At 47.0% G+C, this 20,251-nt stretch overlaps 1 protein-coding gene across 1 annotated transcript in view; it reads left to right on the forward strand.

Moving 5' to 3' along the window:
• The window catches only part of AUTS2 (activator of transcription and developmental regulator AUTS2), a 1,108,719-nt gene that overhangs the window by 1,020,023 nt on the left and 68,445 nt on the right, over window positions 1–20,251 (forward strand). The window contains exon 6 of the mRNA XM_040634983.1: window positions 2,628–2,679. Within this exon, the coding sequence (XP_040490917.1) occupies window positions 2,628–2,679 (52 nt within the window). The remainder of the gene's footprint in view (window positions 1–2,627; window positions 2,680–20,251) is intronic.

The raw sequence follows: 20,251 nt of genomic DNA on the forward strand, positions 1-20,251 counted from the left end.
AAAAAAAAAAAAAAAAAAATCAGCCAGGAAAATAGCCCAGGGAATGCAAGGAATTGCAGACTCTTTCCCTAAAACCCATGAAAAAACGTCCTAAAGATTAAGACCCAAGGAGCCAAATAATTTGCACAAATGCTTGAAAGGCGGAAGTAGAATTTGGAAAGTTGATGGAGGAAATGTAAAGAATTTTCTTGTAGTTTCCAGTTTAGACTTTGGCTCTTTTGACTCTTCTCTGACTTGTTAGGACAGTGGTCCGCCATAGTTTCCACCACCTGGGTGGGAGAAAGAAGAGATCCAGAATCCTTTTACGATTAGCCAACGTCCCATTGCAGTCATTTTCTTTGGGGTGTTTTTCTGCAGAGGCCTTTTTGAGAGGGCCCCTTCTCCAGTTGTAAGAGCTTATGGCATGTTTCAGAAAATTAAAGGGCTCAGAAAGCTTTTATTAGAAGGCACGCTCCTAAGCCTCTCCGAATATCCTGTCAGACTTATTTCCTTAATAACTTACTGGTTGGCATCGTAATAATCACATCCTCTAAGTTCGCTTCAGATAGAAGGATCCCTTAGCCGCCTCCTGGAGAATAGGATGTGTTGTGGAGCCCAGTGGAGCCGACAAAGGCGGCAGCCCCAAGGAGGTGTTTCAGACAACCAAAAGGCCTTTTCACCTGCTGCTCACTCCTATTTGATCTCCCTCTCTCAAACACACATGCACGCACATCCCAAGTGCAAATAAAAACTCAATCCGGGGCCATTTCCTTTCCTTACCCGTGTTTTCTGCATTTGGGGTGCAGTCGTTTGTTTTCCTCTTTCTTTGGGCCAATTAGACTCCTCTTAATAAGCAATCCCCATATCTGCAAGGATTAGTTCAGTTTTAAAATGATTTCATTAATGGGCTTTTTTTTTCCTTTGAAATAGATCAGCTGGAGGTTTTTTTTTTTTTTCAGCCATGAATTTAGCAGAGCCCTTCCACTTTGAACTAAGAGATGCTTTTTTCGTTCAAGAATGGTGAAATACTTATCTCTGAGTTTTTAGCAGGAGAAACTCACGTTCCTAGAAATCTCACTTGGTATCACAGTGTAACCACATTCTTCCTGTCATTTTTGCCTTTGTAACAGTCTTCTTGATTTGTTTAATGGATATCTTCTTTCCCTCCCCATGCCACACTTTTTTTGGCGGCTTATTTTTATGAAAAGCTATTATCATATACAATTTAATGTTATTAACTTTAAGATGTCAGGAAGTCCTTTGGCGTGTTTTTATTCGTGCAAAATTTTTTTAAAAAGCTATCTAGAATTTATGTTAAGCTGTTTATGCATAAATGTATATGCAGTCCAACACTTGTTTTACTCATCGATTCCTTTTTTCCCTTGATCCATTAATTTTCTCCGAACCACCCCCACAGGATGAATATTAGAAGGAAAAGAGAGGGGAAAAAATCCTCATAATAAAAATATTTTATGTCTTTCTCTATCACTTGCATCGAGAACTAGAACATATTCCCCAGATATACCCAAGAATATCTCTTTTTCATCAACATAACACAGAGGGCTAAATTGAGTATCTTCTTTGTCCCTAAAAGCCAGCCCCAGAGTCAGAATATGCTATACTTCAAATATACCCTCCCCCATTTCTTATAGTTCTCTCTATATTTATTCAACATTCTATGCTTTGCTTTGTCAAAACACACTTCTCTATGTATAGAGTGTGAAAGACAAGTGATTTACAAGGGTTGCATATCAAAAACAGCATAGACACAACACAGCCATTGTAACTTTCACTGTGGATCCATCTTCAAACTATAGAGCGGGGGTGCTGGTTTTCAATTGAATTGTTTAAATTTTCTAGAAGTTCTAGAAATATTCCGTGCTTCTGCAACATTGCACCATTCCCTCCAAACCAACTTCGTGTTTATTTTTCAGCCCATGAGTGTGTAATTTACATTGGCTTTACTCTTGCTGTTTAAACAGTCTTATTTCACTTTCCTCAAGCCAGTGTAATAATTAGCAGACACAATTTCTGGAAAATGAACAGGATAATAATGCTGATGATATGCATAGTGTCGGGTTGTGGGCCAGGTCAGCTGGCTTCTGTTTCGACACCAAGGTCATCCTGGTTACTAGGAAGAACAGGGATCTTGGGGTCATCGGATGAATCTTTACATTAATTTCTGGAAGTGCTAGTCAACACTTTTTAGTGAGAAAAGGCTTAGCGTTAAATAATAGGCATTTCTGGATTGTGAAAGAAAATTGAAAAATAGGCATGTCTGCACATATCAAGGGGAAAAAAAAAGTACCATTTCCAAAATAATGATCTGTCAACGAAATTGCAAAATCATTATGTGAATGAGCTGAATTGCTTTGTGTATCATCTCATAGAAATATGTTTTGCACAGATAATATGTCTAATAAGGACACGTTTTTTAAAATCAGATTTTTCCCCCAGCACATAGCTGCACTGCAGGTCCGTCTCGTGCAGTGAAACAGCACCACCTTATGGACGATTGGGCGAATTGCTGCTCTCCCTGTCAGGCTTTTCTAAAAGTGCAGTGAATTGATTTAAAATCGTGGTAGTGATGATGCTGATGACAATATCAATGACCATAATAACTTTTTTCCCCCTTTCTTGTTTTTCAGGCATCAGATGCCAGCTCTGAAAAACTCTTCAATACTGTTATTGTAAACAAAGGTAAGACACCTGAATTCTGAGCCATGGCTGGTTTTGGTTTTTGTCTCATTGTCATTGCCTAGGAAGTCAGAGTGAAAAACAAATGGTCTTTCTTTTTTTCCATTCCGGAGCCACTGTTCATATTTTGTGTTTTTGCTGGAGACAAAATCTGTATGCTTCTGTGACGTATGAAACAACAGTTTATTTTAACAGAATACACCGAATCCTTATTCAACTTGGTTTGACTAAGAAATCACTGCTATCTCTGTGACTTTAATTGAACATAGGAAGCGGTAATGGAGAATGATCGTTCTCAAAATGCCTTAACTTTATTGTTACTTATCAACTACCCAGCAGTCAGAGAACTATAAATAGCTGATTTGTTCTGCAGACTCTAATAACCAGTGGGCGTTTAGTATGCACAGTATTATGGTCATAAACCAAGCCTTACTCTGCTGTGGGCTTTCTGGAAAGTTAATAAACGAGCAAGAGGGCAAAATTTAAATATGTGCTATCCCATTAATTTCTTCCAAACTGCAATACGGACTAAGAGAGGCTAATGACATACGGTGCATAAAGGAAAAACTTCTCTTCAATCCTCGCCGATAGGTTTCTGGGCAGTTTTCATTTGTAGCAGTGTTGTTGGAAATAATGAAATGTGAGGGAGTCTCTAATCACTGGCAAGACCAAGGTGTATAATTTGAAAGGTATAAATTGTATAAACCGTTCGATCTTTTCCTCTTCACCGTAGAACCTGATTGAGGTGCTGGCATGGTAATTGCTAAATAAAGGTGTGCTTTCTATGGTAATCGCAGTTGTGTTGTTCCGTGGAAGATTCTTGGTAACGCTTGAACAGAGTTGGGCCTTCCTTCGTAAAGGGGAGACATTTGAAACCCCTTCGGCCTCCTGCAGTCCACCTTGGCTAGCATTTCCAAGTGCAGTTATTTTGAGCTCCCGGATTATTTTGGAATTTGAACCAACTGCAAGTTTAAATAGTACATTATGTTTAGAGTTCCCTCGAGGTGTATGTGCCTGTGTGATTGCTGTTACTCCCAGAATTATTGTCACATTGAATTTTTATCTTTTTTATTGCATGATGGAGTATTCCAGTTTTATATTTCATCATATTTTTTGATGGACTGAAAGTTTGTATCAATTTGTTCTCCATAATGCTAAAAGCCCAGTAAAAGGAGATGCGTGCAGTTCATAGCGTACAGTGCTCATCTGTAAAAATGCCTAATTGTTTATCGCTCATTTTGACGAGGGGAGAGGATGGGGTAGATGCTGGTGGATCTGAGTGAGAGAAGCGGGGAGGAGGAGGAGGAGGAGGAGATGAAGCAGGACAGGTCCCGAAAGGAGGTCTTCCGGTGTTTCAGTGACCACTGGTCCCCTGCCCCCTCCCCCCCACCTCCGGCCCCAAGCCGCCCCTCTTTCTTCTGCTCCGTGGCTCTAAAAAGCCCTGGAATGTCTTTCCGCTCTCTGGGATCAGCCCTAGAGTGGGAGCTGGCCCTGGGACGTGCGTTCAGGCCCTCGCTGCCCTCACCGAGCTGAAAGGCTCTCTTCAGGGAGGTTGAAGGGTGATTGATGACAGTCCCGCCCCGCAGCCCCGACTCCCCCACTCTGCCCCCCTTCCCTTTCCAATCACACGTTTCCCACATTCTTATTTTTGTTTACTTACAGAGTGTGATTTGTGGCATCTCCTTGGTTGTGAATAGTCACCCCCCTGACAGGGTGCCTTTCTTCTGAGCTGCTTTTCTGGGGGTGATTTAGTTGCCTTGAAAGGATTACGGTTTCTTTGTGTACACTAAAATCAACATAGGCTTTTTCTAAGCTTTGCTTGGGAAACCATACACAAATAAGCATTTTAGTTGATGGCAGATTATTCCTTTGCCCCTTATTTCCATCAAAATGGCCTTTCTTTTCTCCTCCAGAGTTTCCCTTAATGCCTTATGCTAATGCCTGTTGGTAACATGAATGACAAGAGAGGCATCAATGCAAATCCAGGTGCGGCAAAGTCGACTGACTGGTCCCCAGCCCCCGCCCTCCCCCTGGAGAGAAGGAGATTAGGGGGGCGGGAGAGGGGGGAAAGCATGGGGACAGTTTTGTTAAGGGGATTAGTATTCAGACTGCTAAATATCAGGAAAACAACTTCAAAAAGCGAGTCATTGTATAGCGATAATGTCAATAATTGCTTCAAGACAGGTGCACGGAGGCTCGAGATGTGCTTGTGGTTTTTGCTCTTGTTTTTACTCCGGGTAGTGGCAGGGTTTACTGGATGGATGGTTGACAAGGCCTTCAAGGAACTGTCAGCTTCATGCACGTCAAGTTCAAGTTCCCCTGCAAGGCGGCCGGCTTGCCTGTGAGTCAGGTCTCCCGTCTCTGTCCAGTATTCTTAGCCAAGAGCAATAAAAAGGATCGTAAGAAAGGGCAAATTTCTACCAGGTAACACAGACTACCGGTGAAATCTCCAAGGCCTCTGCTTATGGAAGAGCCTGGCAAGAGTGCAGGGAAGCTGACACGTGTACGCCTTCACTTCCAGATGTTTGAAAGCTCCGTATCGCCTCTCCCTCCCGGGAGTCCCACAGTGCTCTGGCCTTAGAGAAGCATGGCTTTAAGCTGCTGGTGAGATTATGCTGCTGAGCCTGGTGGCGGGCAGATTTGGTCCATAAAATTTCGCCATGGGAGGGCAGTGCTAATCTCACAAGCTGATGGGGGGGGGGTCCGGGTGTTGGGGGGCTGCTGCGCGCAGCTTTGGTGTGGGGCTGGGCAGTCTGGGGACGAAGCTCCAGCGGAAGCCACAGGGGCCATGACTCAAGTCCTATCAGTCTGTGAGCTTCAGTAATAAGCCATTTCGCCTCGTTAGGTGAGCATTTTCAACCATAGCAAAACCTCCCTGTCTGGTGGGGATAAAACAATGAGTCGGGGGAAGGGGGAGGGGCTAAGAGTAGGTACAGGGCGCTTCCGCCCTTGGATTTTATTTTGACTTTTGTTATATTGCATAGAGTCTGTCCAGTTTAATAGAGAACTAGTAATGTGCTTGTGTTTAGGTGATCCGAATTATTGCTTTCTTCTGACGCCTTTAATTTCCAATCGTAAAACAAATTAATCAGACAGTTGCTTGTACACGCCACACGCCCAGTGAGAGCCGACCGTGTCAGAAGAGGTGGGGAGGTGAGCCTCCAAATTGCAGGTTGTAAGGCTGTAGACATTAAAAAAAAAAAAGGAGTTTAACTTTAATCAAGGTCGTGGTTGCCTTATTTAATCTTTATGTGTTTAAATGTTTACAGGATGTTCATGTGAATTTTATGAATCCTTCTGTCTTTGTGACTCAGCCATCTGCCAAAGAAAAAATTAATTTTCCCAGGAAGACAGACATACACAGAGAGAGACTGACTAACTTCTTGTGTGTATTGAGTTGGTCCAAATGCTGTAGGAGCAACAGGACTCGTAGCCTAGATTCTGGACGATGGATCCTTCAAAGGAACCCTGCGGTCAACCCAGAGTCTCCAGCCAGTATTTATTACCCTTTCTTACCCACTTAGGTCCTCCTCCTTGGAGGTTTTGCCACTTTGCCATATAGTCAGAAATGCAGAAAATGAGGACTTGGCTCTACGTGACCATCTGGCCAAGATGGTTAATCTCTTTCAAACTCTGAAAGCTCTCCAGGGCTGATCTCCCCAAGGAGGAAAGAGGCAAAGAAGGGAAGGCCTGCCTGGGAGTCAGGTGTTCTCTGGAGCCCTGTGTTTATGGGACACCAGCCCTGCTGTGGGTCCCCGTTCCAAGTTAGGGGAAGAGAAAAGGCCTGGAATCGCTGCCCCTTCTGGCCCTGGAGTCCTCTTTTCCAGGATCTAGCCTGCAACCAAGGCAGATAGAGCAGACGAGAGGTGGCCGCGAGGCGGGTTCACCCCACGACTTGCTCACCCCTTCTTTCCTTTACCTTTGTCTCCCGTTGTAATCTTGGGCCCTCCAGGGGAAGCCCACCGTGCCCCCATCCCCCCCCCCAGCTACCTGTCAGAGAGCTGGGCCCAGCCTAATGGACGTCTTTGAAGTTTTAGAATGGAGAATGGTCCAGGTGGGGATGAGGCCCTGGATCCTGTGCTCCCTCCTGCTGTGAGCACCCAGGCTCTACCGAGATGTGACGGTCAGAGCACCTACCCAGCCTCCTCCGTAGGAACCCACCCCTGACCCCAGGTCAGCCATGGGGAGTTCTGGTGGACACCGGCCCGCCGTGACAAGCACCAAATGGAACACTGGGGCCCCCTTGAGCGCTCTCTGACCAGAGCTGTTCTTCCTTTTCCGGGCCCTACCAGACTAATGGACACACACAGCCTGTGCTTGGGGTTGATTTTGTGCTGAGGGTTTTTAGGGGATGCAGATGAGGTCGGAGCCTTGAAGTTCATGCGGCCTTTGGGTATTTTTGGTAGTGTGGTTTTATCAGCTGCATAGAAAGATAACCTGTCTAAAAAGATTGGTGGAGATTTGAGAAGATGAGGTGAGGAAAAAGTTACTGGAGATCAATTCTGCTTGGTGTGAGAGGCTCGGTAACTGGGCACCTAATAAATTCTTTAATGGTGACGAGCTCACCTCATTCATTATGTTTAGACGTAAAAGGGGAATTCTTTGGTTTGGTGACCAAAAAAGTAGGAAAGAGTTCTCAAACCCATTCCCTAACATAATCCTGTGCTTTATTTTTTGAGTGAAAACAATACAGTTGACCAGGGGAGAGCTCTCTTGAAAAAGAACAAATGGATGTCGAGTTTGAAACCCAGTTATAATGAACATATGGAGACCATCTTATAATTCCTTGTGGTGTCTTGGGTTCAGTTGTAAGGACGATATGACAGAAAGGACATTTCCCGTGTGCAGAAGAGTAAACTGAGCCAATTTCAGTCTCTGTGAATTAGTTGCATTTTTATAGTGTCTTAAATCCTAGATAGGGACAGACTGTCCCTTGTTCTTTCTCTGGACCTTCTTTTTACTGTTTCAGAGCAATTTCTTGGGTCTTTAGGAGATAGAGATGTCTGATGTGTGGAAAATTAAATACTATTGAAGGGTAATTGGTGCTTGATTCAGACAAAGGAGTTATGAGTAGTTGGGGTCCTCCTCTACCCCACACTGCAAATAGCATGCAATCAGCTCCTTTTGTTATGGAAATGGCCCTTCCTATAGGAGCCAAACTCTTACATTACAGAATTTGTTGTATAGAATTATTCCTTGAAAATACTTGGAAACAGGTGCCTTCTCCGGTGAGTGTGAAACCAACCAGTAAAGGCCTAAAAATATTCCACGTTGTAAGGAAAGTGTTTTCCTCTGGATGTTTTTCCATTACCTGTTGACTGGTCTTCCCTTTGACCTCTGCGTGGATGAGGATGGTGGGGAAATCCTGGGTAAATATTGGATCCCGTCCCTGGAGTTTGAGGGAAGGGGTGGAAGATATTCTGACCATGCATATTGGTCTCGATGGTGGTTTTGGAGAACTTTGGAGAACTTTGACAGTGAGGCCACTCTTCCAGACGAAAAGTAGGCCAGATCCCCCGATCCCACACACCCCCATGAGCTGGAGCAGATCACAGCATAAGAGATCCCTCGCTTTCAGTCAGGTGATCAAACTCCATCTGTTCACTTTGGAGCCCACTAAAAATCTCTTCGCTTACTTCATCGAATTGATTGCTGCTGTTCTCTGAAAGAACTTTCTCCATCCTTGGCATTATTGGCCAAAAAAGCTTGAATGCTGACCGGCCCCTCCCTTCGGTCCATTCATATTTAGTGCTTTGTTTAGCCAACGCTGTGGTATTTGGTTGTCTCAGAAGGTAAAACACACTCCTAGGAAACTGTTGGGATAAAAAACGTCAAGTCAGTTCTGGAGAGTCTACGAGGAGAGCAGTTCTATGACAAAGGGCCTCCTCACTAGTAACACTTTCAAGAAGAGGGGTCAGCTCCGGGCCTGGAGACTTTCCCGCACGCAGGAAGCCTGGGGCCATCCCATGGCCTCTGGATTATTTCTACTTTCTGACAACTGCAGAAAAATGTTGTTTTCTCTGAAAATGTATGTTTATTTAACTAGGTTTCTTTTTGCCTCACAATCTGGATTCTATTCAGTCAGTTACCACTCCAATTAACTAACAATTATTTAACATTAACAGTAATTACAGACGCCAGTTAAGCGCCTACAGATGTCAACTGTTAGCTTTGTACCTAATCACTCAATGAAATGGAGAAAGTTCAACAAACATCAATTAGCCAAGCAATTAGTATGAGTTAGGAAAGAGCATGTTATCATGTGTGAGCTGATTCAATTTATTTTATTTTGGCAGTAAAACACACACAGGCAAGCGGCAGTAAGTTCCTCAGATAAGATAAAACGCTATTGTTTTGCAGCTTACATAAGAATTCTTTCCTTTCCTGTGCATAAGTCAAATACACTCTTGCCTGGAATTTATTTAACAAACAAAATTTGTCTCAATTACTCAGAAAGCCCGGCAATGCTCGGGCTGAGGAATCAACTTTGGTGAATTACGAATCGGGCGAATATGCCGTATAAGGATATGCCAGAAATTTCAGGGGCGAGATGATTGATTCCCACTCGAGTAATGTCCTCTGTGCATTTCGGATTCTTCCAGGGTTATTCCTAAACCTGTGGTGGAGTGAGTACAACAGTGATGTTATTAATTTCATGGTGCCTGACTTCCGCTTGGCTGGGGCAAGCACCAAAGTCTTTCACCTTCTCGCCCGGCCTGTGCTTTAAAAAAGTGGAAAGGGCTCTCAGTTGCAGACCTACTTTGTGAATCCACCAAAGACATTCTGGCTCTTGATTCCGAGGTTTCAGCACCGCTCCTCCCACCCCCACCCCATAAACTTGACTTCCATCCCCTGGCTGAGCTTGCCTGGACGCACTGGGACAGTGCATTCCAAGGCCTGCTTGTGCAAGGCCGCCTGGAAGTTGGTGTTTGGAAATTCATTTTACTTCCAAGTGGAAAGCTGGCCATAGAGGGTGCGCCTCTGGTTCGCCTCCTAGAAATGATTTCTTACTAACTCGTGAAGCCTGTGGATAGGTGTGGAAGGAGCCAGGCTTCCGTGGGGTGCCCTGTCCAGTCATTGTGGGCATTATGAGCAGAATTTTCCATTGGAGCAAACCTCACAGCATTAACTGAATCCCAGAACTGAAAAATAACTATTCTGCCTCGTGTAACTTAGGGTGCGGAGCCCCCCGTGTCCCGAGTGCTTTTTTGCTGTGACCGTTGTTACCAGTGTACAGCACTACAAAACATGGTGGACAATCCTGGCTGGTTCTTAAGGGATGTCTTTGCCCATCAATTCAGAGGGTCTCTGCCCGTCCACTTCTGCTTCTCACACTCAGGGGCTTACAAGATTCAATGTCAGCTGCAGACCAGCTGCGGTCCTCCTTGTCTTTATTCTGGGACCTGGGCCAAAATGGCAGCCCCAGTCGTGCCAATGGCTGGTTCTCTTGGTCGAGGGAGAAGAGTAGAGACAGAACCCTAGAATGCCTCTCCGAGTTTCAGCTTGGAGCCAGTGTGTGGCATTTCTGGCCTCCTCTCTGGCCCGCACAGGTCCCCAGGGCTTCCGCCAGCTCGCTGTCATGAGGTATCTTATGTCCCCTGGACATGGGTAGGAACCTGCCCTCAATGGGGGAGGGGCTCCCGTAGGCCTTCCCGGCGGCCCAGGGTGTCCGCCAGCCTGCCAGCACCCAGGTGCACCTCGTCATATGGTCATTTCATCGGCGCAGGTCTCAACTTGGGGTGTCTCTGATGCCCCCCCCCTTGAATAAGACCATATTCCTCCACGTTTCTACTCCCCCTGCCCACTCCTGTGCCAATCCGTGGACTGATCTGTACTTTCAGCCAGATTTTATTAGAAGTGACTTAGGGTTTTCAAGCAGGGGCATTTCCCTAGCAACGGATGACAGAAGCACGAGGCCTAAATCTGCTCGGAGGCGGGAGGGGGCCTGTTAATAAGGAGGAGTGTTCTGTGGGCGCTCAAATCTTCTCTGACCCTCGTAAACCTTGTCTTATAAAGGAGGAGGTTGAGAGCACATCATTGCTTTTTCTAAGAGTCCTTTTGAAGAGGGAAATGTCTCAAGTGTGCCTGTTAATAGACTGATGTGGGAGGCGGTTATATTTGGATGCCTTTAAAAGCCACTTGGAAAACATTTTCCCCCTCTTATCTCTCACCTTTCACATCTCTCAGCAGAGTAACACTAAAACCTAATTTTAGCCAAGATTACATCATGTGCTCATTATCTGTTTATGGCCAGGAAAGGCTTTTCCATAGTAAAGCTCCTCTCACGGAAAGCCCAACCACGTCATTCCTCTTGTTTCCTATCAATTTGTGATTTTCCAAGTGTCGACGGTTCTCTGCTAGACTTTTTGGGCTCATCTCCCAGGCCTTCTTGATTCATGAACTTTACCCGTAAGCTCGGTTTTCTCCTGAAATCGGATTTGTCAGCCGTTAAGTGAATGACGTCAGCGTTGCTTCCTTCAGTGGGCTGGAGAGGAGGCCGTATTGAAATTAGTCCTTTCATTCAACGCTGACCCTGCAGCAGGCTCAGGAGACCCAGCAGTGAATGGGTCACATGAGACCCACGACCCCAATAGCAAGAGCTTAGACATATTTTACCACTCAAAAAGAGACTTTCTAGATGGCGCAATTGGAAAGAAGCCACTAAACTAATTAAGACCAAAAATAATAATAATAATAATAACCTTAAGACTTTCTTAGGAGGAAAAGGCGATCCAAGATGAGCCCTTAAGGGTCAGCAGAAGGTGTCACCCTTTCAGAGAAAGCACAGATTGGCTGACTGACTTGTGTTAGACTAAAACCTACCCCTTTGAGTATTCTGTTTTCAAAACCGATCCTATTGTTACATTAGTTAAGCCATTGCAAAGATTTGGGGGAGCATTGTAAAGTTCTGGATATTGCCTATCAGGGCCATTTTTCCCCCATATTTTCTCATTTAGATTCCGCTGTTTAAATCTTTGCCCCATCAGCATATTGCAAAGGGGGTCCCAGAGTCAGCACTGCTTTTATAGTCAAGGAAGTACCAGCCTCAAGCCGGAGTCTGGCTACTTACGACCATCTGACTTGGTTTTCTCATTGGTAACGTGAGAAAGTTGGATGGACTCCAAGATCCCTTGTAGGTCTAAAGGCCAAAGTTTGCTTCGGAGTGTTCTAGGTCTTTTCAGAGTCTAAAGCTTGTGGAAAGGGCATACGTTTCCCCAGAGTGCTGTGAATGACATTGTGGATACTCGTATTTGAAAGGAGTGGTGCCTGGTGGCCAATACTGGGACTTCAGTCCCCAACTTGTGAGCAAGAACAGGGCAGACTAAACCTCTCTCCTGTTCAGGAGATTCTGTCTCTGAGAAAGATCTTAGAGGTAAGAGGGGGTTGAAGCTGGGGTGGGGGGGGGCAGTAAGGAAGAGGGGAAAGGGGTGAGTGTGAGCTTGCTACAGTTTGAATACCAGCTGGTAGGTATTCCCTTCCAGAAGAAGAATGCTATTAAGGGTCCTCCACTGGTCTGCATCTCGAGTGGCCAAACGAGGTGTTTCGTCTGCTGCAGTAAATGTTTGTATAAAGAACTTCGGTGCTGGGTTCCTTCGTACTTCTCAAGGGGAATGGCTGACCATTTCCAGGGGTTGCTGCGGGTGGATGAGGGGAGAGGCAGGGGTTAGCTCCCAGAGCAAGGCCCTGCCTTAGGGCACCCCAGGGGCAAGCTGCCAGGTGGCTTCTCTTTCCAGGAGTGACTCATTTTACCAGCGTGAAGTGAAAAGGGGCTTGGATGGACCATTCTGGATAACGGAGGGAATGTCACCACCTCACCATTTGTCTTCAGCTGTCAGCAAACTCTGGCCCACCAGAGCTCTGCTTCCTCAGAAGTTCGTCTAGGCCTTTTGGACTGAAGCAGTCCTGCTTCCTGCTTCTCTTTTGCTAGAAGGCAGTGATCATATCGACCTCATTTGTTCAGCGAGCACACTTGCTGTTTGCTGGATTTTAGCTTGATCCCACTAGACCTGTGAACGGGGGTAAGGAGGAGCTGGGTTCATTTTATTGTCACCAGATCCCTCGTGTGTCACTTAGGAGTGTTGTCTGGGTCGTCTCCCTCACGTTCGGAGACTGAGAACTCCAGAAATGAAGAATGTCTCCAGTGACTGCTGAGGGTCTTAGAGACTAATTTCCTGCATTGGAAGCAGGGACACGGCTGCTATGGGCTCTGGTCAAATGTTCGTTCGATTCTAAACTAAATTTTGTGGTTTTGGTTTTGGCAGCTTGCCATAGGGCCACATCGCCCTGGATAGTGGCCTCTTCCCAAGACCTGAGACATCGAATCAATTTGTCCTCTACTTCCACGGGAAGGAGAAGCTCCTGACTTAAATAGGCAGCTTGGGGGCGGCTGGTCGGAGGCTGGCTGCCCATTGCCACTGTGGCCTCGCCGGCCATGGGTAGCCGATCTCTGCCCGAACCCCCGTGCCCCCTGTGCAGCGGGGGGCCTCACCCCCAGATCACGCTGCAGCTTGGGCTGGCGCCTGGGTTCAGCCCCCTTCCTTCTCAGGGCCCCTCTGGCTGGAGGGAAGACAGCTCTGACGCCTCCTCCTCCTGTATTAGCTCCAGGACAAACTTGAAAACTGCCTACTCGGAGGGTTTTCTGGCATTTTGAAAGTTGAGGCCGACTTTCTGAGCCTTCTCAGCATCCTGCCATGTATCTTATCTTATTCAAATATCCTAATTGCCACTCGGGCTTCTCAGCTGCACATCATTCCAGCACCTAACTGACAAAATAGACCTTCACCTGAGGGCCTCATTATGCTTCCTGCCTGTGCATCAGGCCAAAAATACCTCCACAATACCTGCTCGACATCCTGGGCTTCCAAGCGACAAACAAATAATTGGGTGAAACAAACGCGGGCGCACAGGGGAGTCGGCCGCAGTAACTCTCCGGCACTGCCTGGTTCATGTCAGAGCAGATCTTTGAACAGTGGCTTGTGCTGACACCAGAGAATGACAGCTTTGGAAATGGCATGCTAGTTACCGCTGCCAGCGCGGCCTCTCATGTAGACCGTGACAAGCAGCTGTCATTTCCATGCAGGTGAACAACTGACATCCCGCAGCGGGGAGGGCGGGCGGCAGGCAGGCGGCTCTGTTTGGAGCGCCGGTAAGGCTGGACCGTGGAGAGAAGCTTCTCGAGCACTGGCGACCATTAGCATTTGTAGTGAAGGTTGGCCTTAAAACACATACACACATGCACGCACGTGCACACACGCATCCTCAGGTCTTCCCCATGACTCCTGTGGAACTCATCGAAGAAAGGGTGGCAGAAACAGCATCAGCTCTTTGAGGACAGCACCAAGGTCATGCTGCTGGTGCAGTGCCCAGCCCAGTGTGGTTCAAGATTTCACTTAAAGAACATGTGCGGTCCCACCCTACGCCCTCCTCATCCTTTTGATGTGTCACGGATTGGGCCTTCAGACCCAGGACTTAGTTTACAGAATCTGGAAAGGCAGGGTCTCTGCTGACGGGGCACTCACTAACAAGGAGTGGATTGGATGGAATTCAGGTACGGCACCCGGGTCCAGACCCGCGGTTCTCCAAGGGTGGTCCCTGGACCAGCACTACCAACATCCCCTTGAGTAGTGGTTCGAGATGCAGCCTCCTGTAGCACTGGAAACTCCAAGGGGGCGTGGCCCAGCGGTCTGTTTTGAACAAGTCTGCCGGTGATTCTTGGCAGTGAGGTTTTTGTAAATGCTCAGGTGATCCACAGAATTGCTCGGGGAAATCCATAGCGTATGGAACAGGGAATAGGTCTCTTCATTGTTGGGCAGCCTTTCTATTTGTTTATCTTTAATCTCAGAGGCACCAGATCTGTTGAAAGTAACACTGTGGGCTCTACCCTTGGAGTCACTTGTGCTCTTGTCATGGATTTTCAACCTTAGCCTCTCGCCTGGGGAACGGCCTCCTTGTGTGCAGGGTGGCTGGCAGATGCCAGCCTTGCAGTGAGGGCTGTGTTATCAAGGGAAGCTCTTGATATAATGGGGTTTGGAACCATGACCTTGGGCCAGTGTTCTGCTGTAACCAGCCAAGCTAACTTGCTCAACCACTTCTCAAAGACAAACAGTTCTATCCAGTTCCTGGTTGGCAGGTGCTGCCTCCCAGATGCCCACCTGCCACCTGCATGAAGGGTTATCACAACACACACACACAAACTCGGTAGATGTGCCGTGATTACCAGTAACTGTTTGGTAAACAAAGAACTGCATGAGTTCTTTATTAAACTACAATAGCCCGGATCATAGAATTCATGGACAACGATGTTCTGAAATCTGTTTTCCTTTCTGTGCGAAATATTGTAAAGTTTTAGGGCTATAAAGTTATATCTGCTACATTGGATTTTCTCCCCAAAATGTGATACCCTAAGAGGTTTTCAGCCAGTCACCTAAATATGAAAGCTTTTTTAGATGTCCTTCGAGAACAGACATCTTCCAGGAGTAGATGTGTTCGGATAGCGATTCTCAAACCTTAGCCTGTCTCAGAGTTGTCTGGAGGGCTTGTGAAGGCACGGACTCTTGGGTCTCCCCGCACCGGAGTTCCTTAAGCATAGAGAACATCAGAGTGAACCCTCACGTATGCCTGTTATATACAACGGCGTATTCATCAGGATTCTGCCACAATGGTTTTTTGTGATAAGGATAGATAAGGCAGTATATGGCCTCTTTCCTTTAATGGCGCATTTTAAAGTACATGTCCGGTATCTTGTCATTTTACCCCTACATACTTAGCACACAACTTTTTTAAAAAATTCTTTTTTTTTTTTTTAAGATTTTATTTATTTATTTGACAGAGATAGAGACAGCCAGTGAGAGAGGGAACACAAGCAGGGGGAGTGGGAGAGGAAGAAGCAGGCTCATAGCGGAGGAGCCTGATGTGGGACTCGATCCCATAACGCCGGGATCACGCCCTGGGCCGAAGGCAGACGCTTAACCGCTGTGCCACTCAGGCGCCCCTAAAAAATTCTTTTCTTGCCTCACCGCATTGTGTTGTCAGACCAACAAAGTACGGTAGTTCTGCAAAGAGAAACACCCATTCTCAATGCCATCTCCCCAGTTGTCCCCCAAGTGTCATTTTACGTGATCTGTTCCCAGCGGGGTACAAACCAGGGTCATGTATGACTTGTCTCGGTCTAGAGCCATCCACCTCTCCCCAGCCTCCCGTTTTTTTTCAAGTCAGTGACTTGTTGCAAAAACCAGGTCAACTGTTTGTACACTGTTCCCCATTCTGGAAGCCCTCATGGCATCATTTAGTTTATGGCTCTGTCCCTCATATTTCCTGTAAATGGAAGTGGGCCCTAGCTCTTTGACTAGATTCGGGTCAGGCTTGTTGGCTAGGAAACTCCATAGGCAATGTGGTAAGCCTCGCGTTGCCTCACATCCGGGGAACCACAACGTCTGGATGGCCAAGTTTTAGTGATGCCAAGATCGTTCAGTCAGCTTGGGTTGTGGCAGCCTGACCCCTGCATGGCCAAGGAACCCATCATCCTCTTTCATCCAATAGCGTTACCCACCGACGGTCCTTGCCCAATCCACTGTTTCATCAGCCATGGCCAAAGGTGACCTTTCTTCCGACCTTCTTCATGTATTGACTGAAAGTCTTCTGAACAGCAGAGCTTTACCTCATCAGCTGGAGCTCTCGGGTGACCCTCAGATATAATCAAAGGAAGAGCAAGATAAATGCTTCATTCTTCCCTTTTAGTTGCAAGTTATCAGAGCAAGAAGGTGATGTCCTACCAGGTGTTTTATTAATATGCCCGTAACCACCTGTGTTTGCATTTTTCTTACAAGAGACTTAACCATGTTTTGAATTCACTGAGCATTTTTCTTACTGTGGTTTGTGGTTGTCGATGGAAGAGACACAATGTCTGAAAATTAGAACTCCAAGGAGTTTATACACGAAGGTATATTTAAAGTTTAATTTAAAGTTAAATATTAAAAGGTGCATTTAAAGTCATCCCTGCCCTTCGAAGCTTGGCTTACATATCACATCCCACAGGAGGCCTTCCCTCTTCCCCAAGATTCGGACACTCGGTGCGTCACACTTCTTTCTAGAGTTGTAAGTGCAGTCTTCCCCATTTTGAATCTGCCCAGCACCCTCCCCACGGTGACCAGCCCTGTGCTTTAAATACACGAGGGCTCCATTTCTGTTCGTTGAACCAAAGGGAATGAAAATGTAACATCCTCAAACTTACTTAAACCTTGGAAATGACATTATAACGGGGAGTCTAAGTGCTTGATTAAAGAAGGTAGGGAAAAGTTAACGTCTTGCTAGCTCTGATCAACTCATTTGGCATTATCGGGTAATCAGATGAGCCCAACTGGGTATCTTCCAGGAAAGGAATAGGAGGTATCTTCCAGGAAAGGAATAGGAGGTCGCCCCCATAAATCACGTACCTGTAGTGTGCCAGGGTTTGTCATATGCCGCCTCGTTGAATTTATCCGGTAGCCTAGCCAGGTAGGTATTTTCCCTGCAAGAAAATCGTCCCACGACTGGTAAGTGACAGCCAGTTCTTATGACCTGGCCGCCCGGCCACGCATCTTTTCTACTGGGCCAGCCCAGCCTACAGTCGGGGAGCCTTTGGCTTAGTCAACTACAAAATGCCTCCTGTCCACTACACAGTTTCCCATTGAGCCTGAACTCTCTGTGGTCGATTTGGGACAAGAACTGATTATGCGGTCCCGGAGAGGCTGGGGGCCACAGAGCGGGGAACGGCCTGACTTCCGGCGGAGGCCACACACATCGAGCCGCTTACTTTTCTGGAAGATGGAGTGTTCTACTCAAACTTAAGCCTCCCGCCACAAACCCGGATTTTATGTATTTATGGAATCAGAAGGTTACATTGCTGATTAATAGAAATCAAGCTGGAACAGCGGTTAAGGAATTTCAAGCGATGGGACAGCAGTTGTGCCCGGAAATCTTCACGAATCTGATGAAACTGTGGGTTCTTTGACGGTTTGGAGCTTGTCGGTGTATTTTCTGCAGCGCCCTTGGGCAGGGCGCAGGTCTGCAGGTGGCAGGGAGAGGAAACAGGCCGCCGAGCAGGAAGGCCCTCATCCCTGCTTGGGCCGTTTCGCTTGTTCCTTATGAAGCCCGATAGCCCACTCTGAGCTTTCTGGTGGCAGCTGAGCAAGAAATCTCTGCTGTTCCTCCCTGTTCTGTGAAACCTTTTTCTGGAAGAGCCTCAAACCCTCACCCGGCCGGCCACTCACGTCTGCTGCCGATCTCTGCCTCTGAGCGCCCATCGGCCTCCTGGGCAGTGATGCCTTTTGGGGCAGAGCATTGCTTTGAACCACTTTTTGTCTTCGAAAACTGCCACCTGGAGGTATTTGGACCCTCGATAAACTTATTTTTTTTTAAGTATCCTTTAGCACTACTCACTCGCCAACAGTACTCAGCCACTTCGGTTGCCGAGCGCCGACCACACCGACTGGCTAGTCATCTTATTTCCTCCATTCCTGCCCCTGGGCTGCTAAGTGTTCTGGAAGAAAACTACGGAGCTGGTGACTGTGTATATTTGCACTCTCCAACCTCAGCTGAACTCGGAGAGCATCCAGACCGGTCCCCTGCCCACCGCTCCCTTCCTTCAGTGGTCGGCCCTGCCCTGCTTGCTTCCCCCTCTGCTCCCATGCTGTCCCCACCGCCCCGCCCCCCCCTCCAGTGCCCTTTCTGGGGGGACAGAGGGCATCGGCCAGGGACCAGCCCCTGTTTCCTCTTCCAGACTCAGAAGGTCTCTTTCTCTTGCCCCAGAGGAAGCTGGGTCTCTTGCCTCCTTCCCTGGCTGGCCTCTGTCTGTCGGTCTGGCTCCTCCTGTCCACCTCCTGGTCTTTGCTCCCCAATCAAGCCTTTCCCTTTCTATCGGCTCTTTAGCTCCTTCAGTCTCTTCAGAGGATCCTGAGCTTAAGAGACAAACAGCAACATTGACAACAAAAATACAAACAACAGATCTCGCCCTCCTTCAGGAGCTGAAATAAGCCTCTTTGCATCTGGTTAAACGTCTGACTCTTGGTTTCTGCTCAGGTCTTGATCTCAGGTTCGTGGGAACGAGCCCCAAGGTATAGAGTCTGCTTGAGATTCTCTCTCCCTCTCCCTCTGCCACACGTGCTCCTGTGCGCACTCTCTCTCTCTCTCTCTCAAGTAAATAGATAAATCTTTAAAACAAAAAACAGCCCTTTTTGATGTCTTTCCCTCATTCCCCTCCCGCCTTCCTGCAAAATACTTTGCGTTCACATCTCTTTTGAGTGATCCTTAAGGTGACCAGATAACTTACTGTCCGGACTGGGGGACACTGTTACAAGTGAAACAGATTGCTGTTAATAATTACTTTGGGACAACAGGCCTAACCCTGGACTGCCCGGGCAAACGGGGTGTACGATCCTCCTAGCGGTAATTCAGGTCCTTTCAGTTACTAACGTGCCTTAATCCACGAGTCATGGGAGCGAATATTTATTGAGTCCTCACTGTGTGCCAGGCTTTGTTCTGATCACTTTACAGGGATTAACTCACAGAGTCCTCACAGCACCCTTTTGAGGTAGATAGTATTAACACCATTTTGACTGAGCACGTCGCCCCAAGGTTCTCCACCTCGTTCAGCCCCCTTTCCTCACTCCTAGCTGTACCAGCGCCCAGAGGTCAGGCAGTCCTGGACCCTCTGAGGTGTGAGCAGAGTTTCCCAAATTTCTATCGAATTATAAGGAAGGTACAGTGTAAACAAGAGTATCACCTTCTAAAGGAAGTATTTGTTTAGGGTTGCATAGCTCTAAAGGGCTCCTTAAGAGTAGTGACTACTTAATCCTTTTCTCAAATAGCCAGTGGGGCCTGGTTAGAGCACACGGGGATTACCCTATACCGTATTATTCTCCAAAATACAAATTCCATCAATAAACCAGTGGAAAAGCCGGTCACACCCCACAAGGTGAAATGCTGAGGTGTTTTCCTGCTAGGTTTTCTCACCTCACTGATTTCTTACTCTTGGAGGTAATTTAGGATGGTGTCACTTAAGAGCTGGAGTCAGCTTGGGGACTGGCTCTTAAGCCACGAAGTTTTAGACCTCCCCTAGGAAATGGCGCTCCGTCTTACACCACACAGTACAGGCGTCTCTGAGCTCAGGCCTCTCCCCAGTCTCTAGCCCGGTGTCCTGGCTCTCCCCTCCCCTTTCTGTCCCTCTCTGGCTAAGCAGCAGTCGGAAAGCCTTTCCTGCCAAAATCTGAATCATTACCCCATGGAGTTTATTACAGGCAGATCCAAAGTTCAACACGAAGCCCTTTTTTTTTTTTTTTTTTTTTTAATTTTTAAACGCCATCAGGCTGACAGGGGGATTTATTGAAACCTGAACTTATTTTGTTTGCTGTCAGGTTCACAAGACTCAAGAGTTTGAGGAAGTGGTAAGTACTCCCGCTGCCTCAGGGAACATTCAGAGTAGGACAGTCAAGTCATTCATGCTGGGCTCGAAGTCATAAGTCACCCCAGGTCAATCTGTTGGGATGATGTGGGGAAGGAAGAAAGTGGCTGTTCCTCCCGCGGGACAGAGCTGTCCCAG

Source organism: Ursus maritimus, unplaced genomic scaffold (genome assembly GCF_017311325.1).
Source record: "Ursus maritimus isolate PB19 unplaced genomic scaffold, ASM1731132v1 scaffold_2, whole genome shotgun sequence".
Classification (NCBI taxonomy): domain Eukaryota; kingdom Metazoa; phylum Chordata; class Mammalia; order Carnivora; family Ursidae; genus Ursus; species Ursus maritimus.